This window comes from Mustela putorius, unplaced genomic scaffold (assembly GCF_011764305.1).
Source record: "Mustela putorius furo isolate JIRA1106 unplaced genomic scaffold, ASM1176430v1.1 tig00000107_pilon_pilon_pilon, whole genome shotgun sequence".
Taxonomy (NCBI): Eukaryota; Metazoa; Chordata; class Mammalia; order Carnivora; family Mustelidae; genus Mustela; species Mustela putorius.
Window position 1 is genome coordinate 4696947 of NW_025421284.1, and position 23908 is coordinate 4720854.

The 23908-nt window shown below is 62.8% G+C and overlaps 1 protein-coding gene and 1 long non-coding RNA gene across 4 annotated transcripts in view; one reads left to right on the forward strand and one right to left on the reverse strand.

Annotated features, from left to right (window-relative positions):
• LOC106007385 overlaps window positions 1–13858 on the reverse strand; it is a 66567-nt gene extending 52709 nt beyond the window's left edge. Inside the window, exon 1 of the long non-coding RNA XR_001182091.2 lies at window positions 2809–13858. This is a non-coding gene — a long non-coding RNA (uncharacterized LOC106007385). The remainder of the gene's footprint in view (window positions 1–2808) is intronic.
• Window positions 13859–13956: 98 nt separating this feature from the next.
• Window positions 13957–23908, forward strand: part of LPCAT1 (lysophosphatidylcholine acyltransferase 1) — a 45713-nt gene continuing 35761 nt past the window's right edge. The window contains exon 1 of one of the 3 annotated variants that reach the window (XM_013064473.2): window positions 13957–13980. Coding sequence is in view for 2 of the 3 variants with exons in the window: in XM_045089199.1 (XP_044945134.1) it covers window positions 15682–15828 (147 nt within the window). In the remaining variant the exon portion in view is untranslated. Of the gene's footprint in view, window positions 13981–15600; window positions 15829–18487; window positions 18554–23908 lie in introns of those variants that run through there. The other 2 variants (XM_045089199.1, XM_013064470.1) reach the window with 2 other exon arrangements.

Here is a 23908-nt window from a genome sequence, read left to right on the forward strand (position 1 = left end):
CCAGAAAGAGCCCTCCCAGCCTGGACCTGCTCTCCCTTGCAGGCGGACCCCATTTCAAGGGCCGTCGTGCCCTCGCTCCTGGGGTTTCTGCTGGGGTCAGCCAACAGTTGCCAGCCGGGCCCCCTGTCGGGGACCTGCACAGCCCTACCAGTGTCCCGCCAGGTATGAAAGCTGGCCGGCAGGCTCAGGTTGGTGCCGATCACAAGGGCCGAGCCAAGACTCCGAGTGCCTCCTGCTTTGGGCTCATGGGAGTGGCCTTGAGCGTGTGCGAGCTTTAGGTCAGACACTCCCTAAGCAAACGGGCCCCAGCGGCTGGGAAGCAACGGCGCAGGAGCCCACACGGTGCCCTGGGGCCGTGTCCATCCGAAGAGTGGGGGTTGGGAGGGCTGGGGGCATCCCCTCCTGGGTGTTAGCAGCTGAGCTGCATCCCCCTAAAAGATGTGTTAGAGTCTAGCCCCAGTGCCAGAGCGTGGCTTTAACGGAGACGGGTCTCTACGGAGCTGACCGGTTACAGTGGTCACTAGGGCGGGGCCTGACCCACCAGAACCCGTGTGCCCCCGACACAGACACATGGAGGTGGCAGTGGCCGGAGGCACCCACAAGCCATGCACACAGAGGACACCAGCAGCCCCAGCAGCTGGAGACAGTCCTGGACCACATCCCTTCTCAGAGAATTCAGAAGGAGCCGACAAGCCGGCACTCTGACCTTTGATTTCCTGCCTTCTGACCTCTGACCTCTGACAGAACAAATGTCTGTAGCTCTGAGCTGTCCCATCGCGGGTCACCTCCGACCTGGGGCCGGTGCCTGGGGCCAAGGTCAGGGCCCCCACAGGACGTGCCCCCCACGCAGCATGAGTCCCCAGCCTCGGACGCTGGCTGCCCACGCGCGCTGACAGCCACCTGAGGCTCAGGCAGTCATGACCCCATAAAGCTCCGCTGTCTCCCCTGCGCGGTGGCCACGCGCGCATCCGAAGACTCTCGTGTCGCCGTGAGCTGAGCACGGAGTTCCGCACCGCACGGCTCGTGTGCGTGAATCCCGAGTGACCTGGCCTCATCTCCTCAGTGGGTTCATGAAGAAGCCTTAGGAAAACAGCTTCCAAAAGAAGTTCACCGTCCAGCAAATACCCAGAAGGAAAAGTTCTAACGCTCTGAGCTGTGTCCCACCACACGGTCTTGTCCCGATGTGTGAGAGCCTCATATCCCGGCAGAGGCAGAGGGGGAGGCAGTTGGAGCCACGGCTGCCACCTTCCCCGTGGCTTTCTCTCCACAAAGACCCAATACTCAGGCTTGAAGCCATGCCTGCTGTGTCTTGTCATTTCCATAGAACATTTTCTTAAGAATTGTCTGCATCGGGGCGCCTGGGGGCTCCGTCTGGGAGGCGTCTGCCTGTGGTTCAGATCATGATTCCGGGTCCTGGGATCGAGCCCCGCGTCAGGTTCCCTGCTCGAAGGAGAGGCTGCTTCCTCTGCCTCTGCCTCTGCCACTGCCCTGCTCGCGCGCTCTCTTTCAAATAAATAAATAAAATCTTAAAAAGAAAGAATTGTCTGTCATAGACGTTCCACAGAAGCTTCGTTTTGAAGGGCTCCACAGGATTTCATGATTCCGTTTTCTGTTCCCTTCCTCGACCCTCCGTCCACCGGCTGCTTCCCCGTGCAGGGCCTTTGCACAGGCTCTTCCCTCGGCGTCCATCCCTGAGTCATGTGAACTCCTGCTCGTTGTCCTGGCCTCACAGCAGTGACCTCCCCCTCAGGGAAGCCTACCCTGACCAGTCACACCTGTATCAGACCCTCCCTTCTGAGCGGGAGATTCTTACGGTTACTGAGGGAGAGAAGTCCGGAACAGCCTGAGGGCAGTGGCGGGAGGGGGAGGGCAGGGACGGGGCTCGGAGAAGGCCAGTGTCCCCTAATCCCACGGGAGCTCTGCGTGAGAGCGGCACCCCAGAGGTGGCCCTGGCTGAGGCCCGGTGGCCAGGCCTTTGTATCCCAACACACTCAATCCTGGGCATCGCCAGAGATACGTGGTCTGCTCCGTGTGGCAGGGCACGTGGGCCGGACACGGGGGATCAGATGGACATAGCGCCACCTTTCACGAGCCCCGTGGACACCGAGGGACCCACGTCGGGCGTGGGCTCAGCTCTCCATGCACGTGAGGAGGATGTTCCCAGCCGCTCGCGGCGAGCAGGGTCAGAGTAGCGCAGACCCGGAGGCAGGATGAGGCCCCATGTACCGAGAGCCGGGCGGTCACACCTCCGTCCCCCACCGGGCAGTGCTCGGAAACACACCCCCCCTGCCGTCACATTTTGGTCGTGAGCTTATCGCCACTTTCTCGGTCCGCGCCGTCCTTGGTCTGGGACAGGGGGTCCCGGGAGTGAGGCAGGACTGGACGTGAGGCTGTAGTCTGTGAGGTGACCCCTCGGAGTCTAGGACCCCCACCGTTCTGAGCCTCCAGCTTCTCTGGAACATGTGCCTCTGCACCCCGAGGGTGGTTCTGTCAACGAGAAGCGTATCGGGTCGCGGACGGCAAGCTCGTGCCCTCCCCAGATCAGTGTCGAGGCTGTGCTGGGGTCCCCAGGGGGCGGGACAGAATCCTAGTCTGCTCCGCCTCTGGCAGTCATCCGGCCCCCACGACCAGCCTGAAGCCACCCCCCCACCGTCACCATCGGCGAGTAAAATGACCCTGTCCCACCAGCTCGGTGCCCAGCTGGTCCGGCCACAACCCTGACTCTCCCCCATGTGTGAATCCCTCCGGTCCTAAATCGCCCAGACCCTGACCGTGTCCTTGGAGTGACCTGACCCTCATGAGACTTACTTCACTCGCTCACAGGAAGTCCGGGCAAGGGCGGGCGTGGACGTGCGTAGCTCGTGGAAGCCGTGGGTTGGCTCACTGACGCTTCTCTTTTCCGCATGTGACGTGTCACGTAGACCAGCCCCTTAGGCCGCGCCCGGTGGGCCCCATGGAGCAAAGAGTGACAAGAGGGCGGGCGAGTTCTACTGAGGCAGGTGGAGTGTGTGGAAAACCACAGGCGAGCCGGGCATCCGGGGAAACCTGACGCGCTGCGTGCAGGGGAACACTCGAGAGACGTTTTCAGGAAGGATCTAAGTAAGAATCGACAGCCCGGTAAATATTAGCACAGTGTGTCACACCCCAAGCAGCCGGCTGCGGGCGGACTGGGTCCTGGCTCGGGCGGGGCAGCTGCCCAGTGGGGCCCCCACAGCACCTCACAGCCTCTTGGCCTCACAGGTCGGGAAGCCCCTGGACACAGGTCCACACAGGCATGGGGGACAGGGTGGTGCTGGGTGAGCTCCGGGTCTCGTCCCTGCCCGTGGTCCGAGAGCCTGCGCCACCCACCCTGCCTCCTCGAGTGCCATGCGAGCGGCCTGGAGAGACGCGCCGAGGGCAGAGGCACCTGGGGCAGGGCCTCGCTCTCCACACACGGTTGTGGGGGAGCACGCGGCCTGGAACGTGAAACTAAAATGAATCACTGCGAGCTCAAATAACACTAGTTTGAACAGAAGAGTCATTTCCCACCAATCTATACTATGGTCAGAATCTGCGTATGCCGAGACAGCAGGACCCAAGCGCCTCCAGGACAGGGCAAGAAAGGTGGGGACAGGCGCTAGCACCGGCCCTGGCCTCTGGGCTGGGCCGTCAACAAGCAGGTTAAAACCGCACGCGCGTCGGGGCCGCGGAGCCAAACTCGTCACCCCACAGACAGGGAAGCTGACCAGCCACGGCCCGCGCCTCCGTCAAGGACACAAAGTGACGCCCTGTGTCTGCACCCGGGTCTGCACCCGGATCCTGCTCATCACCCACTTCCGAACTGTGCCGCCCCTTCCCTACCCCATGCTGCGGAGCTCAGCCCGCTACAGCCCTGCTTACAGACATGCCCGGCAGAACCAGGCCGCGCAGCACTCGGCTGCCCTGGAGAGCTTTGGTGCCGTGTGGCCCTCGCCTGCGGGAGAGCCCCTGTCCTCACGGAAGCCCAGGCCGGCCACCCTCTGGACGGGACCCCTGTTCCCCGCCACACAGCCACCGGCCAGACCTGCCCACACTGCGTCCCACTTAACACAGCGGTGGGAGGGGCTCGTCAGGACACAGATGTGGGAGTGGGGACCCGCGCATAGAAGGGAGGGGTTTCATTGCACGAGCCTCCGGACGCCCACATGTCCCAGGCCAGACGCATGGAACTCTGAAGACAGGCCCAGAGACACTGGCTGGAGGGAGGAAGCGGGGCCGGCTGGGGTGGGAGACCACGGGGGCAGCGGCTGGAGAGAGGGGCCCGGACGGGGAGAGCCCTGGGACCCCCAGCGGCGCGATCCCAGTCCTGCTTCTGCCGCCGGGGTCTGGGCCAAGCGCTACTTTGCGGAATGTGCCTGAGGAGGAGGAAGAAGGGGTCCCTCTCTGCTTCTGCTCTGCTGACGCTCTGAGACAGAGACTTCAGTGCACTGACGTGAACAACAGGCCACCTTCAGAAGATCTCACCATGGCCGGCAAAACAGACGTCTAAAGGCACACCGAAACGCCGTCCCCGGGGCCTGACTGCGAGTCCCCTGCCCTCGGCGGGAAAGGCTGCTCAGGGCTGGCTCCCTGAGGTGGAGGCTAATGGCTTCTGGGTTGCTCCCGGGACCTAGAATGTTCAAACTAGCCCCCTAGCTGCGCCCCCTCCCCGATCTGCCAGGGCGACCTATGACCCTGTCACTACCAAGACTTGTCCCGTGGCCCCAGCCATGTCATGTGGGTCCCGGGACAGCCTGTGTGCCCCTGCGAGGCAGGCAGGGTCCTCCTCCCCAGGCCGTACCTGTGACTTGGTACCTGCTGCCCATCTTGCCTGTCCTGGGTTGGGGGCTGGGGTCAGAGGTCACACTACTTAGGGGGGACCCCCACCCTCCCCACTGGGGGTGATCAGAGCAGCTCCAGGGCCCCGGCCTCGCAGAGGCTGTCCCTGGACACACTTTCCCTGGGGTGCTGGACATCAGGGATCCTTCCCCTTCCTTCTGGGGAGCCATCCAAGCAGCGCGGAGTTCAAAGCCAAAAAAAGCCAGGACTGAGGACGAAACCAAGTGCCACAGGCGGCCTCGGAGGATGTCTCCTTGCTGGAACCACGCTCTCGGTTCCGAGTGTGTGGAGGAGGGGGCGTCCTCCAAGAGTGGAAGAGTGCCGACCGGCCCCCACGGCCCCTAACTCAAAACCAGGTGCCGGGGTCCTGGAAGCCGGGAAGAGGTGGCTGTGAGGACGGCTGGGCTCCGGGTGCCAGAGGCGGTCGTGAGACGGGGTTCCCTCCAAGTTCACCCACTGAAGCAGAACCGGCCCTCGGCTCCGCCCCACCCACCGGGATGGCCTTATTAAAGACCCTTCTCTGTCCGGGCGCCGGCCTGTGATTCATCGCCCGGCCCGCGCGCAGGGACCCTTTCTGCTCAGAGCCTGTCGTCGCCGGAACAGAGGCTTCTTGTTGCCCTGAGCTCTCCGGCGCTGAGTGATCTCGATCCACAGACCGAAGACGCCGGGCCACCGTCCAGCAGGGGACAGAGGGAGCTGTGTGTCGTGTTGGGTCAACATCACAGCACAGCCACGGCGGGAAAGGGGGCAGCCGCTCATAAAACTCTGACTCGTGTGAATGGGGTTTCTTTTCCCAAAGTCGCCGAAACGCCGCTCCGTGCCGGAAGCCCGCGACCTGCCAGGGTCACGGCATTTAGATTGAAACTGAAATGATCACAGAATCAGAAGCGAGATAAACTGTTGTCTCTTTCCCTCCGCTAACGGAGCCAAGTGCAATGACAGATCAAATCCTTTCAAAACCGCATTTGGCTGAGGACGGCCTTTGCCAAGTGTCGGCCCGGGACGATCCCCCTGCTGACACCGTCAGCCATGGCAGAGCATCTCCCACAGAGACCCGACGCTGCCAGAGCACGGGGGGCGGGCGCGGCGCCCGTTCTCTTCGGCTCTGCCCCGAACCCGGGGGCTCGCCCACGGAGCTGCGTCTGGGGCCAGATCCGTGGCAATCCCGTGAGCAGTAAAACAACTTCCATTTACAGTAACACTTCCAACCGCAAAAGTAAAATAAAACTGGAAAGCTGAAATTAAATGTGTAAAAACCAGTTTCCTTATCAAACAAAATAAAACTAAACTTACAGTTCGTGAGCAAGGCCTCGCGAACGTTCTCCTCACCACCAGCTCCTCACACCGGCGCCCCCAGCTCACTTTCCCAAGCAGACCCTGCTCGGCCCCTTGGCCCGCGCCCGGCCATGGGGCCTTGTCCGCCAGCCCCGCAGAAACTTTCCGCTGAGCCACCGTCTCTGCCCAGCAAAGCCGGTCCCACCCCGCCCCCCAGGTCTCCCGTTGGAGCATCTCGTGCTTCTAAAGCAAACCCGCATTCAACGGGGCTCTGGGGCTGTGTTTTGGCACCACCGGCCGTGGGGCCTTTCGCTCCTGGTTACGAGTGTGACAACATTGGGAAGGCCACAGGTGACTGCGCAAACAGGCTATGCCTTCCCCCTTGATGGGCAGCTTCCGATGTTCTCAATTCCAAAATGAAATTACCCCCCTGGGGGTCGCCTCTGCGTTTCCGGAGCTGCAGCCACACGAGCGTCTTCTCTCCGCGTGTTCGCCATGCGGGGTGCGTCCTCTGGCCACGGCCTGTCCCGTCCTCTGCCCGTCATTTTGTTGTGCGCTTTCCACAGGCTCTGCGAACCTCTTCACATCGTACACGTCGTGACGTTCTTTGTAACTATCCTGTGCCCACTAGTAGCTTGTACTCCCCGTGGTCTACGTAAGATGTCTACAGCGTGGTCTTGCTGACGCGCATCAGTATTTTTCTGTACAGCCTGTCTTTAGTGGGCTTCGTAGGAAATCTTTCTCTATCCCAAAGTCATTACGATAAACCCTATTTTTTTAGCTTGAAGATGACACTTTCTAGATTTAACCCCTCCTTCATTCGTGGGGTAAAATATTCGTAAGACGGTGCGACCAGCACCAAAGCTCTGTCCTCTCCCTAGACCGAGTCATTCATTTTTTAATTCTCTTACTCCCCAAATGCTGACTGAGCATCTCCGAGAGCTGCTGTGCGGTGCAGGAGCGCGGGCAAACGGGATAGATGAAGCCTGTCCCAGGGGCTGACCCCGCAGAGGAGGCTGGCAGCCGCACGGCATCACACGGCGGGGAGCCTATCTGGAAACCGGAGCCAGGAGCTGTCCCCACCCGGCCACAGCCCACCAGCAGCCTGCGGTGCGGCAGCGCGAGGTCTTCACACCAGCCACACTCAGCCCCGATTCGGAGTGGACGCTGCTGTGACTCAAAGCCATTTTCTCAAGGAAAAGCAGATTCCCGGCTTGTAGATGGGGCGTCTGTGCACGCGGAAGGGAGACAGGTCAGCAGGGACCTGCTTCTGGAGGTGTGATGGGGACGGGCAGCAGGACGGTGGCTTTGAGGACCCCCAAGGGGCAGGTTTCCTGGCAGACTCTGCCCAGGCGTGGCCAGGTACAGGCGGACGCCCCCACGGTTTGCAGGGGGAGGGCCTGGTTCAGATCACACACTGAAGGACAAGTGGGACGGGCCAGGGCCGGGGCCGCAAGTTACAGCCCCCAGCGCGAGGTCTCAGGCTAACTCGTGGAACCAGAGAAAAGGCCACTGGCAGGGCCAGCCCTGGTCCGGCCCCGGCTGAGCCAAGACAGGACGGGGCCCCCCGTCTGCCCGTGTGCTCCTCGCAGGCTGGCCCTCGACCCTGCCCAGAGTGTCCTGACCCGGGTTCCCAAGGTGCCATCGTCATCACCCCCACTACGCCCTCTCCCAGCGGCAAGCCGCCTCAGACCTTGGTGGAAAAGCCATCAGGGCAATTCCCCCCAGCCTGTGGTGGAGGCAGGCTGGCCCCCCGGGGCGCCTTGTGCAGCCGTCAGGTCGGGAGAAACCGTGGGGGGACAATCAGGTAAGAACTTGCGACGTCGATCAAGCGATAATGTCTCCTCCTCCCAGAAACCGTCTTCACTGCTGAGCTGCAGTAGCAGTAGACACAAGGGTTCGGGGAATCGGGTCTCATAAGGAAGCCGCTGCACGTGGCTCGGGGCTGGCGAGGGGGCGCAGCTGGGAAATGCGGCAGACAGACAGAGCTGGGCCAGCCTGCTTGTCCGCAGGCTTCAGCGAGAGCTTCTCATCCTAAGGTGGAAGATGATTCTAAGAGGAGAGACTCCTGGACACACCTTTCGGGTAAGGCTGCCCGCTGAGGTCTGGCTGCATCCCTGCCTCTGACTGTGGACGGAGCGGATGATAGTCGGGCCAGCACACATGCTCCTCGGGGTCCCCGGCTGACCGGAGAAAGCCCTCCCGACCCCCAGGCAGCTGGCCCCTGAGGCCTGTCCCTGAAAACGGGGCCCACGACAAGCACACACCTGCCCCCCGTCCGTGACATCGGAATGTACTCCACATCCTCGTCCCGGTTTCCCAGCAAGGGTCTCTACCCGGGAAGCCGCTTCCACACTTCACGCCAGTCAAGCACAGAGTGTCTGCAGAAGTCACAGGGCCACCAGGTGTTCTCCTGTGCGTGTGCGGGGCCGCGGACCCCTCGTCACCGCCACCTCTAGGCAACCGAGCGTGACTCTTCACAAGCACTGCTTAAAGCCGGAGGCGCGTCTGCCAAGGGTCACCGGGGCCCCTGCGGTCCGCACCAGCGCCTCACGCCCTGCCCAGGCCGGGGGTGCAGCCCAGCAACACTCACGTGGTCACTTTCTTCACGAGTCTCTCCTGGTGACAGAGGAAGGAGACGGAGCCGCTCCCACAGACGCCGGCCGGAGGGCAGAGCTGGAGCCCAGGCTGAGCTGCCGCCCACGTCTGCTCTGCGAAGCCTCCCACGGCTGAGGGACGCAGGAGTTCGCGCTTCCTGACGAAACAAAGTCTCACTCTGGGCACATGAGACCGGCCGGGAAGACATTCTCTGCATCAGAGCGACAGCGGAATGAAGGGGCCGGGCCGGTCCGAGTGGGGCGGGCGAGCACCCACGGAAGCCTCGGCCACGGACCCGGAGAGTCTCCAGACCAAACAGAGGCCGCGGGACCCACCAAAGGGAAGGAGGAGGCCGCTCTGTCGCCACAGCGCACGAGAAACACCAGAGGCCTGTGCTCTGCGGAGGGGAAGGGGCCCCGGCTTCCCGTGCGCTCCCCGACAGCTGTGCCCCGACAGCCTCCGGCAGCCCGGCTCAGCGAGGACCCGACAGTGGGGTGCCGTTCCCGGGGACCCTCGAGAGGGCTTGTCCCATTAACCCCGTTCTATAGACGACAAAGCCCCGGCTGAGAAGGGGAAAGAACTTGTCCCAAGCTCTTGTCAGTGAATGCGGGCGACTGACCCCGCCAACACACGGGCAGGCCTCGCCCGCACCGTCGGCGCACCTACACGGCTAAGTCGCACACGGCGCACGCATGCCAGCTCTGTGCCCGGAGAGACGCGTGTGTGTGTTGCGCAGCACCACACTCCCGAGTCTCGGGGAGCACGGAGGACCCGCTGTCCCACCACCTGTGCGCACTCAGACGGGGGTGAGCTGCCCAGCACAGGGTTCTCGTGCTCTTCCTCAGGGGTCAGACGTGTCCACACCTGGACTTGTGGAGCTGTGGTCTTGTAGTGGGACACACAGGTCGGCAGTGCCCTTCCCCCCACAACCGAGTCGGCCTCTGGACCCACCGCCGGCTTTCCACAAAACCCCATCTGCAATCCAGGATCTGGTTCTCGGAGCAGCAAGACGGATTCCCTAACCTTCCTAAAAGAATCCACACTCTTGTTTACCCAGTGTTGTCAGACGTTGAGGGACTGGGGCTGGGGAAGGCGCACCTGCCCACCACCATGCCCCCTGCGGCAGGAAGGCTGCAGGTTCCAGAGCTGAACGCCCCGTGCCCTTGCGAACACAGCCGGCGCTCAGTGGCCTCACCCGGTGCCAGACCCGCACTGGGCACTCCACCTGTGTTCACTCTCCCAACCCTAAGGAAAACCTCCCATAAGGGTCAAGCTTTGCCCCACAGGCTATGTCCCTATAAACAGCCAAGGGGGGAAACGGGAGGCTGAGGGCAGCGGAGCCCCTCCCAGGGTCACGGCAGAACCCACGCCCGTGGCTCTGGTCCACTGCCTTCTCGTGTCATGGGATGTAACCTACGTGCTGGGGAAACCATGACCTGCGTCAGCCCATCCCAGACCCCCGCCGCAAGGACGGTGCGGGCTACAAGTGGCTGAAGTGGGACACGGTTGCCAGGTCAGAGGGGACTGGCCCAGCGGAGCAGCACGTCAGCAAGACCTTGATTTCTGGCTCGAAGGATGCCCCTGCACAAGGAATTGGGCTCGTTCTGGGTGATCGGTGGGGAGCACCCTAAAAAGACACAGTGAGCGGAATACACACCGTTTCAGTTGTAACTACACAAACACGCCCAGGGTCGAGGACCGCACACCCCGTACGACCTTCCGGACACAAATCCCAGCCCCCACCCCGTGCTCTATGGGACACGCCCTCGCCACGGAGGCTTCAAAGTCAAGTAGCTCATAAAAGGCCCCGGATCCAGTACGCGTTCCTGGCCTCATCAACTCAAGGTTGAAAATACGTACAAGGGTCCTCTTACGACCGCTGCCCTGAAGTGAGGAAGCCAGATAAGTGATCTCCAGCGTCTGTTATGAGAGGCCAAGAGCCCTCGCCCCAAACAGCTTCCCTGTTTGCTAAAGCGAGAACGTCGGGTGCACAGCAGAGCGGCCCCGGGTCCCGGCCCCGCAGCTGGCGTCTGTGCACGCGGGCGTGGTGGGAAGAGGGGCGGATGCACCTGCAGCCACAGGTCCACGTGCGTGGGTCCAGGTGCAATGCTGGGGACGGGTCCACGGGCAGGCGCAGGTCTGCCCACGCCATCCACGCCTGCTGCGCCACTCACCTCGGAGGCCGAATGAGACATGGGAACCCACCCGGCCGTGTGAGAGGCTCTGCCCAGGAGCCTGCGGCCAGCAGGACAGGGAGGGGCCGGGGAGGGGAGAGGGAGGGAAGGGGCGGCGAGCATCCTGGTCCGACCGGCCCGTCTCCACGCGAGGCACCACGTCCTGCTAACCCACTGGCTGCGGCTCTGGGTTCGGGGGACACGCCCCCGCTGCAGGGGGACGTTGTCATCTCTAGGGAATCAATTTCCTCCCAGGCCTCTTCCCAGACCTCCCGCCCTCCTGCCCCGGGACCCTCCGGGTCCTCCCACAGGACCTGTTTGGCTCTGCCTGCAGCTCTCCGGACCGACGCGGCCCCATGGCTGTAGCCAGCTGCCAGGCCGGCCGGGGAAGGCTGTCTTCACCCCACAGGGTCACGTGCTTCTCCACCGACGAGGACGTGACAGTGCAGGCTCACAGGCCCGGCCGGGGTGCCCTCCTCAGGGTGACTCTCCCCTTTGGGGACTTGGCCTCCACCTCGCTAACCAAGATCTCTGTCTTCGCACGCAGCGGATGGAATGTGGCACAGCACTTCGCAAAGCCAGAGTCACGGTGAGCAACTGTCCTTCGTCAAAGACCCCTTCTTTGAGAATAACTGTTTTCATACTTGTGGGATTTTTGACATTTCAGGAAGCACAAGCACACGGAAACATTTGTTCTGCAAACCGAAGGTGTGAAGAAAGACGTGTTCAAGCGCGAAAAACTGCTCCTATGCCTCTGAACTGCCAAACTCGCTGAGATGTTGACGAAGGCCACAGACAGGTCGTCATTCCGGATCACGGTTTATACCGAGGACCCCGTCTTCCACGGCAAGGGAAGTGGAGCAGAGAACACAGCTACGGGCGGCGCCTGAGACCCGAGGCGCCGGGCGGACGGGCTTTCCCACATGCAGACCCCGAGGCCGGACTCCCCGATAGTTGCAATCTACACACGGGGTACAACATGCCGCCCAGTATTTCGAGCCTTATCTGACGTCAAGCGTCCGCACATGGGAAGTGGTTTTACTGGAGCCCGGAGCAGCACAAACACGACCTCTCCGGCGACGGCAGCCTGCAGAAAGGCAGAGCCCGAGGCAGCGTCCACCCGCAGTCCGGACCGGAGAGCGGAAGGAAAGGCCCCGGGACATGAGGCTGTCAGTGGCCTGGCGATGAGCTGAGTGGGTCGGTGCGTTTCTTGTGCCTCAATTTCCCAATCTGTAAAATGGCCCCAATTCTCTCACAGAAGGTGTCTTGGAAACGGTTCTGTTCCAAACAGGTTAAACGTCAAGTCAAATGCACATGGAATGCACTGGCGCCCTGAGAGCCATACACACCCCAGGGGAGAGGGTAACAGGACCCCTGGGTCTTACCAGCCTGACTTTCGGCTCATACGTAAAGACAGTGAGGAGGCAGGAATGCAAGTGTCCAGGCAGAAGGAACAGCAGGTGGTAGAGACCGGAGGCCCCTGCCCACAGGGTTGGGACGCCACCGGCGATGAGGCAAGCTAAAGGAGTGAGGATGGAGGCCTCCAGCGTTCTCCCCAACGGGGGCGTGCTGCCGGCAAGCCAGGAGTCTGCCGGCCTGCGGGAGGGTCTGGGCTTTGACTCCTGGGACCTGCTGACCCTGGAGGCATGGCCGTTCCCAGAGCCGGCTGACTCACCTCCCCCGCTCTGCACATACCAGCCCAGCCAGAGACCACTCCCACCCCTCCCCTCCGTGGCCACCCCATGGCAGGTGCCAGACAACTGGGTACAGCCCCACAGCCCGTCAGCCACTAAAGTACTCACACTAGCCATCTCTAAGCTTGGTTCCCCCGCTTCCGCAGCCCCCCCTGTGGAAACCACAGTAAAGGGTCTTGCCACATTTTCTACCCGCTCCTGCGACTTCCTGACAGACCTGGTGCTTCCCAACCCCCGTGGCACATATGCTCCCTGGTCCCAGGAAACTGTGAGCAAAATTTCATCCTTTGTGCCTTGTGCACATCTGTGCGTCTCAGCACCGCGCGCTAAAACAAATCCCAGGTGCCTTCCGACGCATTCCTGTGCTCCAGGACAAAACCCCCCGGGGTTTTTTGCAGTTAGACCAGTGTGAGGCCGGGGGGACCAGCAGACCAGTGGAAGGAAACAGAGCGTCCAGAAAAGCTTCATCAATCCTTGTGCTTGTGCCTGAGGGAGCCACCGTGGGGAGGCAAGCTGCTGGGTGGCATCGAGAACACGGGGTCCCAGTGCAGAGGAGAAAAATGCATCAATGGATTAAAAACACCACGAAAGGCAGAATGAAAAGTATCAGAAGAAAACGGAGAACTCTTCTTCTCGGAGAATCTGTACAGAACTCTAAAACTCAACAAACAGACCAAAACACACAGCCCCACACCAGCAAGCAGCACCCCTCCTGTGTTGTCAGTCCCCCTGGAGAACGGGATGCTCCATCTTCCTAAGACAGAGGCAAAGCAAGAAGAAGGAGCCACAGGGACAGCCCGGCCACCTGCTCCGTGCGCCAGGGTCTGTATTCCAGAAGATTCCCAGAGAACCTCCGGGGATTTGCCTTAGACGTTCAAGGTCCCCACTGGTAGTTTCTTCAAAACAAGAAAGACAATTTCTCACAACCCCTTGCCCAATACCAACTTCTCCTAGTCAAGTTTCCAGAGCACTCTTATGACTTCTAGAAAATTCCATCACAGGACTGAAATTGAAGAAAAGAAAGTATGAAGCAGTGCAAGCCAGCCAGCTTTCCTGGACTCACCCTTCTGGGCCCTGCACTCGTCACGCCGGCCTCCTGGCTGCTTTCTGCCTTGGTCAACCTTTCAGCCTTCTCCAGGGCTCTGCTTGTTGAGAAGGACTTGAGAACCCGGTCCCTGCTGGCCATCCTTCTCGGCTCTCACTCGGAGCATCTCTTTATCCTGTCCTGGCAGCTCCCAGCTACGTTCTCGTGCCTGTGATCAGAGCAATTGTCAGCTGAATGCTCAGAGATCCACCGTGTGTTGATGGCCACTGGGCGATGGAGACAGTCCCCGCCACAGTCCACCGGCAAGTAAGACCCACTGCAGTCCCAAGGGCCATCTTGTCATCACACAGCAGAGAAGGTAAGAAGTACTGTGTTAGTTGCCTTTTACGGATTTGACTACTGAGCCTCAGAGGAGAGGAGACCTGCCCTGGTCTGGCGTGAGGCTTAGAAAGGGCGCTGGGATGTAACCTTGCTCTTTCCCTGTCTGTATGGACAAGGCTGTGTCAGAGGACCTGGACCACTGCGAACCCACGGGACTCTCTTCTGGTTCCCCAGTTTTTCTCTGTCCATCAAAATGCAGAAGGGCCCTCAGCAAGGTGACACTTCACCATATCAGCGGGCAGGGGATCAGCCAGGTTATCAGAGGCTCAGGCAGGGACACGGCTGGGGACCCTCACAAGGCACGGAGGTCCTAAGACCCCAGGCAGTCCCGCAGCAGGGGCCCCAGAGCAATGCAAGAAGTGTTCCGACTACTTCCTCATGATTTCAGCTGCTGGGTTGTGTCCAAGTTGTTCTTCCTCACCCGTGCCCCCCCATGCCCACAGCCTGTCTGGGGCTCCACCCCCTTCCGGCCAGGGACTCAGGGAGAGGCAGGCACAGAAATTTAGCGGCTCTCACTACACTGCAGTTTGTGGTAAATGTTTGAAATTGATTTAAAAAATTTTCTAATATTTTATGTATTTATTTGACAGACAGAGATCACAAGTAGGCAGAGAGGCAGGCAGAGAGAGAGGAGGAAGCAGGCTCCCCGCTGAGCAGAGAGCCCGATGCGGGGCTCGATCCCAGGACCCTGAGAGCATGACCTGAGCGGAAAGCAGAGGTTTTAACCCACTGAGCCACCCAGGAGCCCCTGAAATTGATAAATTTTGATGAACTATTTCACTTTTGCCCTAGTTAGTAATACTGTGCCACAAATTAGAGACCCCCACGTGTCTCCCTTCCTGCAAGGGAGTGGTTCCGTGAACTAGAGTAATGAGGCCACGAGAAAGAATCATTTGATTCACACCCACTGACAACCCTGGGTCCCAGTCAGCAAACGCGTCTGTGCACCCCCCTTCCGCGTGGACCGGAGACGGGCGGTCGCTGCGTGGGGAAGAGGCTGCGCTCAGGGCCTCCTGGGACGGCCCGCAGCCAGCGCTGGCCCAGACTGGACCCGGGAGGCGCACCGGGAGAGCCTGCTTCCCCTAAGGCGGACTTCGAGGGCGGGCGAGGAGGAAAGGCTGCCCGAGGCTGGCCTGGGTCCGTCCCTAGCGGAGCCTCGACGGGGTGCGCGCTGGCCTCGCGCAGGTGCAGCCTGGCTCGCCGCGGCGCCCGCGCTCGGGCAGGGGGCGCCTGGTGCGGAGCTGCCCTGCGCCGCTGGAGAGAGCGACTGGCCGGGCCTCTCCGCGCGGGGGACAGGCCCGGACCGAGGGTCCCCGCGGTCCGGCCGCTACGCGAGGCGCCGCCACGGGCCCAGGCGCCGCTCGGGACCCCGGATCCCGGGACCCCCCGCCCCCGCCTCCCCTGCGCGCCCCCAAGCCGCTGAGGGCTGGCGCCCGGCGGGGCGGGGCGGGGCGGCCTCGCGGGCCCGGGGGCGGGGCTCTCGGGACGCACCGCCCCCGCCCGCCCAGGCCTCGCCCCGCCGGCGCCCCCCGCCCCTCGCGTCACGCCGCCCGACCGCCTGCGCCTGCGCGCCCGCCCCGGCCGCCGCGCATCCTCGGCCCGCGCCCCGCGCCCGCTCCGCTGCGGCTCCGCACCGGCTCCGCGCCCCGCGCCCGGCTCCCTGCGGCGGCCGGCGGCCATGAGGCTGCGGGCGCGCGGTCCCCGGGCCGCCCCCGGCTCCAGCACCGCCTCCAGCGTGGGGGCCGGCGACGTGCGGCGGCTGGCGCCCCCGGGGCGGAACCCCTTCGTGCACGAGCTGCGCCTCAGCGCCCTGCGGAAGGCCCAGGTGGGTGCGCGCCCCGGGCCGGGCCCGGCCCCGCCGCCCCCCGCGACCTGCGACCCCCCCACAGCCCCGCGGCGGGCGGCCTCACCCCCATCCGCGGCCCGCGCCCTGGCGCCCGGCCCCACACCCCCTTTCCCGGATCCCCGGGTCGCCGCACCCGCGGTGCCCGGGCCCCGCGTCCGGTCCGGCCGCGCGCAGGCCCCTGGAGGGAACCGCGCGGCTGTCCTGGATGTGACTTGGTCACTTGATGAGCCTCGTGTGGGGACCTCGTCGGTCCTTTGAGTGCGGGCCGGAGCCCACGGTGCGAGCCGGCCGGCGGGAGCGACAGGATTTCCGCCTCGGCGCCTGCGAGTGGTGCGAGTGCCGGGGGCGCTGCGCTGGGGGCTCGGCCGTGACGGTTTTGTGCGTCCCCGGTTCCCGCGAGCGAGCAGCGGGGTCCGCTTTCAGCGCTTGCGAAGCGCGGAGCCCTCTGGTCCCGCTGAGAGGTGGATGCCTGCTGCAAGCGGCGGGGCCCGCACGTCCCTGTCCTCGCCGGCTTCTATGGGGGACCCGTTCCGCGACTCGGTGGGGTCATACCCGGACCTGGTGGGAAGCAATCCCAGACCTGGTGAGGTCATTCCCTGACCCGGTGGGGTCATTCCCTGACCTGGTGGGGTCATTCCCTGACCTGGTGGGGTCATTCCCCCGCAGGGCTGGGCTTCCCTGGGTACATTCCTGCTCTCTGGTTGTGCAGTTGATTTCTGTAGGATTGGGCATGACAGGGCATTTCTTTTAACTCCAAAACCGTAATGGAACCAGGCACAAGTGTAGGATTTTAACAGTTGTGCAGTTGGTGGAGAGTGTATTTCCAGCTGAGACCGAACATTTTGGGGTGACATTGAGATTCTTCTTTAATGCATGAAGTTAGTCTTTGGAAATAATATTGAAGTGGAAAGTTCTTGCAGTTTGATGTCGTCCTGGGTCGCTCTTCTTGAAGCCTCCTCTAGGTGGGCTTGATTATCATCGTGGGAGAGGAAAGGGTAGGCACTAGACTGAGGACAGGGGAGAGGGGGAGGTGACATGAAGTAAGGTTGTACCAGTCAGCTCCTGGGCCTTGTCCCCTGTGTCTGTGTGTCTGGAGACAGACACCATCATCTGCCTGCCCCTGGGGTCTGCCGGCAACCCGCCTTCTGTGTCCTTTTGCTTACAGACTTGAACTCATCACCTTCCAGCTGCTGTGCCCAGCTGTGAGGGGGTTGGAGCACAGCCACTTCCTCAGGGCTCCTGAATGGTGCCCCCACCAGACCCTACCCCATCACTCCTCTGGTCCACAGGCCTCCTTCCACCCACTGTTCTGAACCTTCGGAGGGTGATCCTGGGAATGAGCCCTGACTCAGGTGGCTTCCAAGGTCCCGCTGTGTCTTCCTGGCTTTGCCTGCTCTCTCCTGGCCATTCTGCCCGGGCCGGCCGAGTGATGGCCTCTCTGCTCGGGTGATGGCACCTGCAGGAGGAAGCCCCCTCCTCCCTGGAGGTCCCTGGAGGGCCGCCTCTGTGTCCCTGTCACACCTGCAGCCCCTTCCTCAGTAGTGTGGAGGGACAGGGGCCGGACAGTGTCCTGCCACAACCTGGTGCTTTTTGTCCGAGTGGGGTGTGCTGTAGAGGCTCTCTAGCCAATGAGTCAACGCGCAGAAAGGACGGACGGACGTGCCAGCAGAGCTTGAACTCCCCGGTACCCCTCGGGCGGGGGACACAGGGCTGTAAACTGGGGGTTTGGAGCAGCTCCTGACGGGGGAGTGTGGTTTTAGATGTTGGCGGGCAGCTTCTGGAAGATGTTCAGAAAGGAACAGGTGGGTGGACGCCCTAGCCCCCCAGGAAGGGGAGGATACTTTGCACACACCTTGTTGCCATGTTGCAGAGGCGGCGTCCCTGCTCTTCAGGATAACTGGTGTTTCCTGTGTGTGTCACGGAGCTGTGGTTACTGCTCCGGTCAGCGGCCCGTGGTCCGGGGCACAGAGTCTGTGACTCCTAAGCTCCAGGTTCCGTCCTACAGAGACGATTTGGTTTTTGCAAGCAGAGCTCTGCGAGCTTTTCTCCTTTAAGTAATACAGTGGGCCGAGGTTTCCACGGGGGGGATCTGGCCTGTCCAAGCAAAGAAAGTCGGACTCCCTAAATCAGTCAGTAAACGAGCCCAGCCATGGCAGACACCCAAGGGCGCTCGGGAACCCACTGGCATTCCGAGTCAGGATAAGCCTGGGAGGAAGCCTGTGTGCACCTGTTAGGCTTGCTGCTGGGGATGGGCCGCCACTGTCTGCGGATCAACGGGCAGTCCGCCTGTCATTTAACTGCCGATTTAGTGAGGAGCTTAACCACCTCTTCGGACAGGAAATAACTTGTCAAGATAGAAAAGCTAAACCACGTCATATGGAGTCAGCTGGCGATTTGCGGTGGGGGGGTCATACAGGGGTTTCTATTGCCAGGGTTCGGGGGGGGGCGCCTCTGTTGGAGCCCTCGGGCGTGAGTGCATCCCGCCTCCAGCCCCAATGCTTCCCCATCTCTGAACTCCCACAGACGACTCACTTCCTGGAAGGCAGTCTGGCTTCCTGTTCACCCTGGAAGTGAGTCTGTCGGGGGGGGGGGGCGCTGCCGCGTGCTCCCCTTTCCACGTTAAACCCACAGAGAGGGTTACCGTGAAGGTCGGATGCAGGGATGGACTCCAGCCGAGCAGCCGTGCGGGGTGGCCTGTCGCAGTGTAAGTCCCCAGAACCAGATGATCGTTTTCTCTGAGCTCCTGGCCAGCTGTCTGAGTTGTGGTTCAAGGGAAGAAAGCAACAGCAGATGCCCTTGGTCTCACCCTAGAGCCTGAGTCAGGCGTGGCCCTTCTGGGTCAGGGAGTCTTGGGCACCCAGCCCAGCCCTCCTGCTGCCCCTCGTGTCCGTGCGTGGTGACGGCTCTTCATCCACCCCAGCGGTCTGCCGAGGGGCGTGGAGGGAGGGGCGTGTGGGGACTTGATGTGACTCGGAGCCGGTGCTCTGAAGGGGCTGGTGGTCACAGAAACCGGGGCGGCGGGGCACAGGGACGGAGGGCTTCCAGGAGTACGTGTGTCCCAGGGGAAGACAGGGAGGCTGCCTGCAGCAGGGCCGGTGCCAGGCCTCTGGCCCCATCACCTTTGACAACCTGGAGGCCTGACAGTATCCCTCTGTCGTGTGTCTGTAGCCCACTGGCACGTCGGGGCGTTTCTCCCATGTCCTTGCCTCTGGTCACTCAGGGCAGCCCTGGAGACAGGCGGGTGCGGGGTCGTGTGTCACATCCCTGAGTCCCAGGTAAGGAGACTTAGACCCAGGGACTCTGCGGGCTTCGACCCCAGGCAGGTTCAGGGCAGGAGCCTCCTGTCGTCCAGGTCTGCTGTTCTCGAAGGGTCACACGTGAGCGCTAACCGTGGCCAAGTTGGCGGATGGGGTGGGGGTTGAGGAGACTTGACTTTTCAGGATCTTCTCTTTGGTCCTGGAATACCGGTGCTTGACACGTGTGTCTCTGGACAGGTCTTGTGTACATGTACGCACATGCAACTGTAGACATACACTCATCTTTAACATTTTAAAAATTTATTAGTACTGAGTAAAGCACGGTCAGTCTTATCTCTCATTTTAGAAAATCAGGATTTTGCCCCTGAAAGTGGCCGTTGAGGCACTCCTGGTGCGGGAGGAGGGCGTTTGCCCTGCTCTTGTCCCCACGGGCATCTGAGCACCAGAGGGCACGCCAGATGCTGGAGAAGGTCCGAGGAGGGGCTCCGGGCTCCTCTGCTCCTGGGAGTCTGAGCGAAACTCCCACGAATCGTGTTTCGCTAAGCCTCCCCCCGTGCCAGAGACCGTGCCTTGCCAACCACTTTGCCCCCAGGGCCTTCACCCAGCACAGCCAGGACATGATGCCATGGTCCCCAGAGCTCACCCCTCGCCCGGCCCTCCTGCGTTTGCCGTGATGTGTCCGGGTGACCTTAACCTCTTCTGAGCTTGCGCTTCTCCCGTTTCTAGTGTTCCTTAAACCCGGAGTGAGGTTATGAGTTATTGTGAAAATGCGCCCAGAGGAAAGCGTGTGTCTAGATGGGGTCGCCGTGCTGACCTCAAGCCCGGCCGCCAAGCAGCCCTTCGAGCCACACTTTGCGGTATCATGACTAATTGGCATGTTCCAGCCTCACGAGCGGAGGTGTCTCCAAGCTTGTTCAACACTGTCCCTAAGCACGCACATGCCCGCGGCTCCCAACGTCTCAGGCACGACGCCAACTCCGTTCTCATGCATTCGCAGGGGCCCAGAGGCTCCGCAGATGGCCCTGCCCGAGCCCTTGACATGCTCCCAGCCCGTGGGCGGGACCTGCCACAGGAGCCCAGGGACGGCGGCCTCTTTACTCCCATAAGTCATGTGTCCATCTGAGAGCCAGAGGACTGACTTATTTTCTCTAAAAAGCTACTTGCTGGCTGAATTTTTTTTTTTAAAAAACATCTTTCACAATTTTGATATTCCAAACCCCTAGGCTGGGGTGCAGAGCTGGCTCGCACAGGGTCGCGGAGGTCTGGAGGGTGGGGACCGGTGTGGGCACCCAGTGGGGCCCTCTGCTCCATGCACAGCATCCCCAGCAGTGAGCCTGAGGCCCCAGACAGCCAGGAATCCCAGGCCAAGGGGCTGGTTTGGACCAGGCCCAACAGCCGAGGAGAACCCCCTCTCTGTAGCAGTAGGTCTTTTCACTGGTAGGAAAGAGTCATCAGTCACTTCTGTCCGGTGGGACTCATTAGCTCCATATCCTCGTGGGGGCCCCCGGGCCGCTGGAGCTCCGCACGCCCCAAGCCAGAGCCCAACTTACCCTCGAGCGCTCGGGGCCATTCGGGCCCTCTCCCCTAACCAGGTGCACTGGCCGGCAGCCGCCGCCCGCACGCTCCCCTCCACCGAGTGCTCCTCCTGTCGCACTGAGGAGCACTCGGACCAGTCTGCTCCCACGTTCGCCCGTGTCTTCGGAAGAGTGACCACCCTGGTGGGGACTGATGACCCAGGTTCCTCCCACAGGCTGGCTGTCAGGCCCATTCTCCCCTACAAATGTTACTGATGGGCCAGGAGTTCCCTGCCGCCGGCAGGATAGCCAGGACACTCCGGGGAGCTCCCAGCAGCCGGGGAAGTACAGAATGTGCCCTTGGGTCTCCTTACAGCTGGGAGCTAGGGGCTCTCTACAGTTGGGGGGCAGGCCTGGATGTTCCCTAGGAGCGTCCCACAGAGGGGGCCCAGAGCCAGCATTCAGGTAGCGCCTGCGGTTGGGAGTGAGGCTGAGCCGGGATGTCCTGGGCGTGCTTTGTTGGAGAGCTGAGCGGGCAGGAGGTGCCCAGCCGGGAGCGTTGGCAGCCCATCAGGACAGCCCCGGACTGCGGCTGGAGGGGCCCCCTTGGCAAGGGCCTCAAGGTGTGCTGTGTCCTGGGCCTGCAGGTGCTCTGCCAGGACCTGCCGAGCGAAGGTGAGCAGCCGCAGACGCCACGGCCTGGGATTCCAAGATGCTTTTCAGGCCGTGCCAAAGGCGCTGGAGATAAGGGATTTCCTCAGGCCGCACAGCCTGGCCCCGTGTCTGCCAGCCCGAGGCGGAGGGGACGGAGTCCTTGGTGGGGTCCCTCGTCTCCTCCATCCCGGCCCCAGCCCACCAGGCATCCATCCCCCTTCCCTGCCCCTGCTGACTGTCCTCGTGGACTGCGTGTGAGGCCAGCGCAGGTGGACCGCTGCCCGCTCCCCTGCAGCCCGCTCCAGGCAGGGAACTCCCCGAGCTGGGGAGGGGGGTGGTGCTCGCTTTCTCGGGACTGTGAGCCCACAGCCCCGGGCAGGGACTGCTCTCTCCTGGACCACAGCCAGGGGCTCCTAGCAGCAGGTGAGACGCACAGACTGTTAGTAAACAGATGAGCTCACAGCCCCCTGGAGCTCTCCTGGGCGCAGGAATTGGGGGGGGGGGTCCCTCCAGGCGCCAGGTACCACCTGCCTGTTCTGACCCTGTATGTGGCTTCTGGGTGTCATCTGCTCGGGGACCAGCACAGGTGCTGCTCTGCGCGTGGTCTGTGCACCTGTCCCTCGCGGCTCCCCCTTCCTCGTTTCTCGTTCCCTCGTTCTCGAGAAAAAAGCCAGTGCCCCTGGGCTGGCCCCCCTGCCCCTGCCGTCCACCAACTGACACCCGCCGCCCCAGAGTGCCCCTCCAGTGTGCTCAGAGCCCGAGCTGCTCAGCCCGTCTGTGGGACTCCACGGCGGGGGCCGGGGGCGGGGGGGCTGTGCCTGGAAAGCCCCCAAGCAGCTGTTCTTGCCGGGTGTCCTGGCCCCCCAGGTGAGAGGCCTGTAGGAGCGCGTCAGGGGCCGCCGCGCCCCTGCGGTCCCCAGGTGGGGATTTGGAGCCCGCTCCTGGGCCGGACCCGAGCCTCACCTCTGGAGTGGAGCAGTCGGCCCCAGACTTGGGCTCTTGGCGCGTCTCTGCTTCTGTCCTGTCCGCTCTTCTCGGCGACTGCCCAGAGAGGCGGGTCCACCGTGTGCTGAGCTCTCAGGTGAGGCCGGTGACGGAGGGGCCTCAGGCCTGCACTTGGGTTTCCTGTGGGATTTCACATCCGGGTGGCAGCTTAGAATGGCAGAGACCACAGGGTCTCCGCTGAAGGGTCCTGAGAACCCTGAAGAGACGCGATTCTGTAGGAAACGAGTGGGGAGGAGGGGCGAGGGGAGCCCAGAGGCTGGCGGCGGGGGAGGGCGCGTGCCCCGGGGGCCCTGCTTCTGCTCAGTGCTTGCAGGGTCAGGATCTTTCTCAGCTCCCTGCAGGAGAGGAGCTGGCCCCCAGCTCTGCCCCCGGCCAGCTGGCTGCTGGGCCCGCTGTCCGGCCCATGGGGCTCCAGGCCAGGCAGCGCTGCAGGCCTCCGCGGGTCCCTGGGAGCAGCGCTGGCTGGTGACCCGCACTCGGCACGTGTTCACTGACCCAGTGAACTTGTCTCCTCTCCTACGCGTTTCCTCCCGCGGCTGACAGACAGCCCTGCGTGCGCGCCCCGGGCCATCCGCCATCCGGCACCGGGCAGAGAGCCCGAAAGCCTCCTGCGGCGAGGGCAGGGTGTCGTGTCCAGAGCGCAAGGGCTCTCCGTGCTCTGAGGGAGCAGGGTCGTCGGCGGAGCGCGTGTCGTGCCCCACCCCTCCCCCGCGCCAGCCGTGGGCTCCAAGGGCTGAGCTCCTGCAGGGGAGGCCCCGGCGGCTGCGGTGGTAGCCGTGAGGAGGGCAGCAGGCACCGGGAGTCCTCCCCTCGGCCCCTAAGCCAGTCTGCTCCAGTGCTCCCTTGTCCGCCCAGCAGTGACGCGGCGCCGGCAGGGCACCCACTTCCCTGGGCCTTCTGAGCACCTTCCCGCCGCCTCCCACTCTGTGCCTTCCTGCCTTGGGGCCCAGCCTCAGCTGGCCAGCCCCTCCGGTGCTTCTTCCTGGAGACCCTGAGGCTGACTACGTGGCAGGTGTCTCCCAATGTCCCCAAGGCCGCACCGCCGTGGCCCGCATGCCACGGCTCCTTAGCTTGTATGCTGACGCTCTTCTGCATGGACCGAGCGCCCTGTGCAGCCCGCTCAGCCCCCGAGCCCGGAGATCTCGGCTGCGTTCGCCTGGGGGCCGTGAGCTGCCCTCCGTGCTGACCGCTGACCGTGTGGCTTTAACCCTGTGGCTGTGGGTCCCGCTGCTCCTGTGCCAGGGTCTGTGAGACCCTCGGCGCTGGGGGACAGAGCTGGCCTTGGGCCCGAGACTACAGAAGGCTCTGACCTCCACCGCGCTGGGCCCTCGGACGCTGGCGCGGAGGCAGGAGTGGAAGGACGGACTGTGCGGTGTCCGGAGGGCTCCTAGGGCGGCGCCCTTGGTTGTAGGGGGTGTGTGGAGCGTCGCCCCGGAGCAGGGTGGTTCCACTCTGGTGCGGAGCTGCAGGGGCTCCTGTGGCCTCGCGTCGGCCTCGCCGTCAGCCCTGACAGGGACAGGAGACACGCCTGTCCTGGGGCGTGGCCGTGCTAGGGCCGGCCATAGGTTCGCACGTGCACAGTGAGTTCCCGGGAGGCCCTCTCCTGCGCGAAGCTCCAGGCTGGCCGTG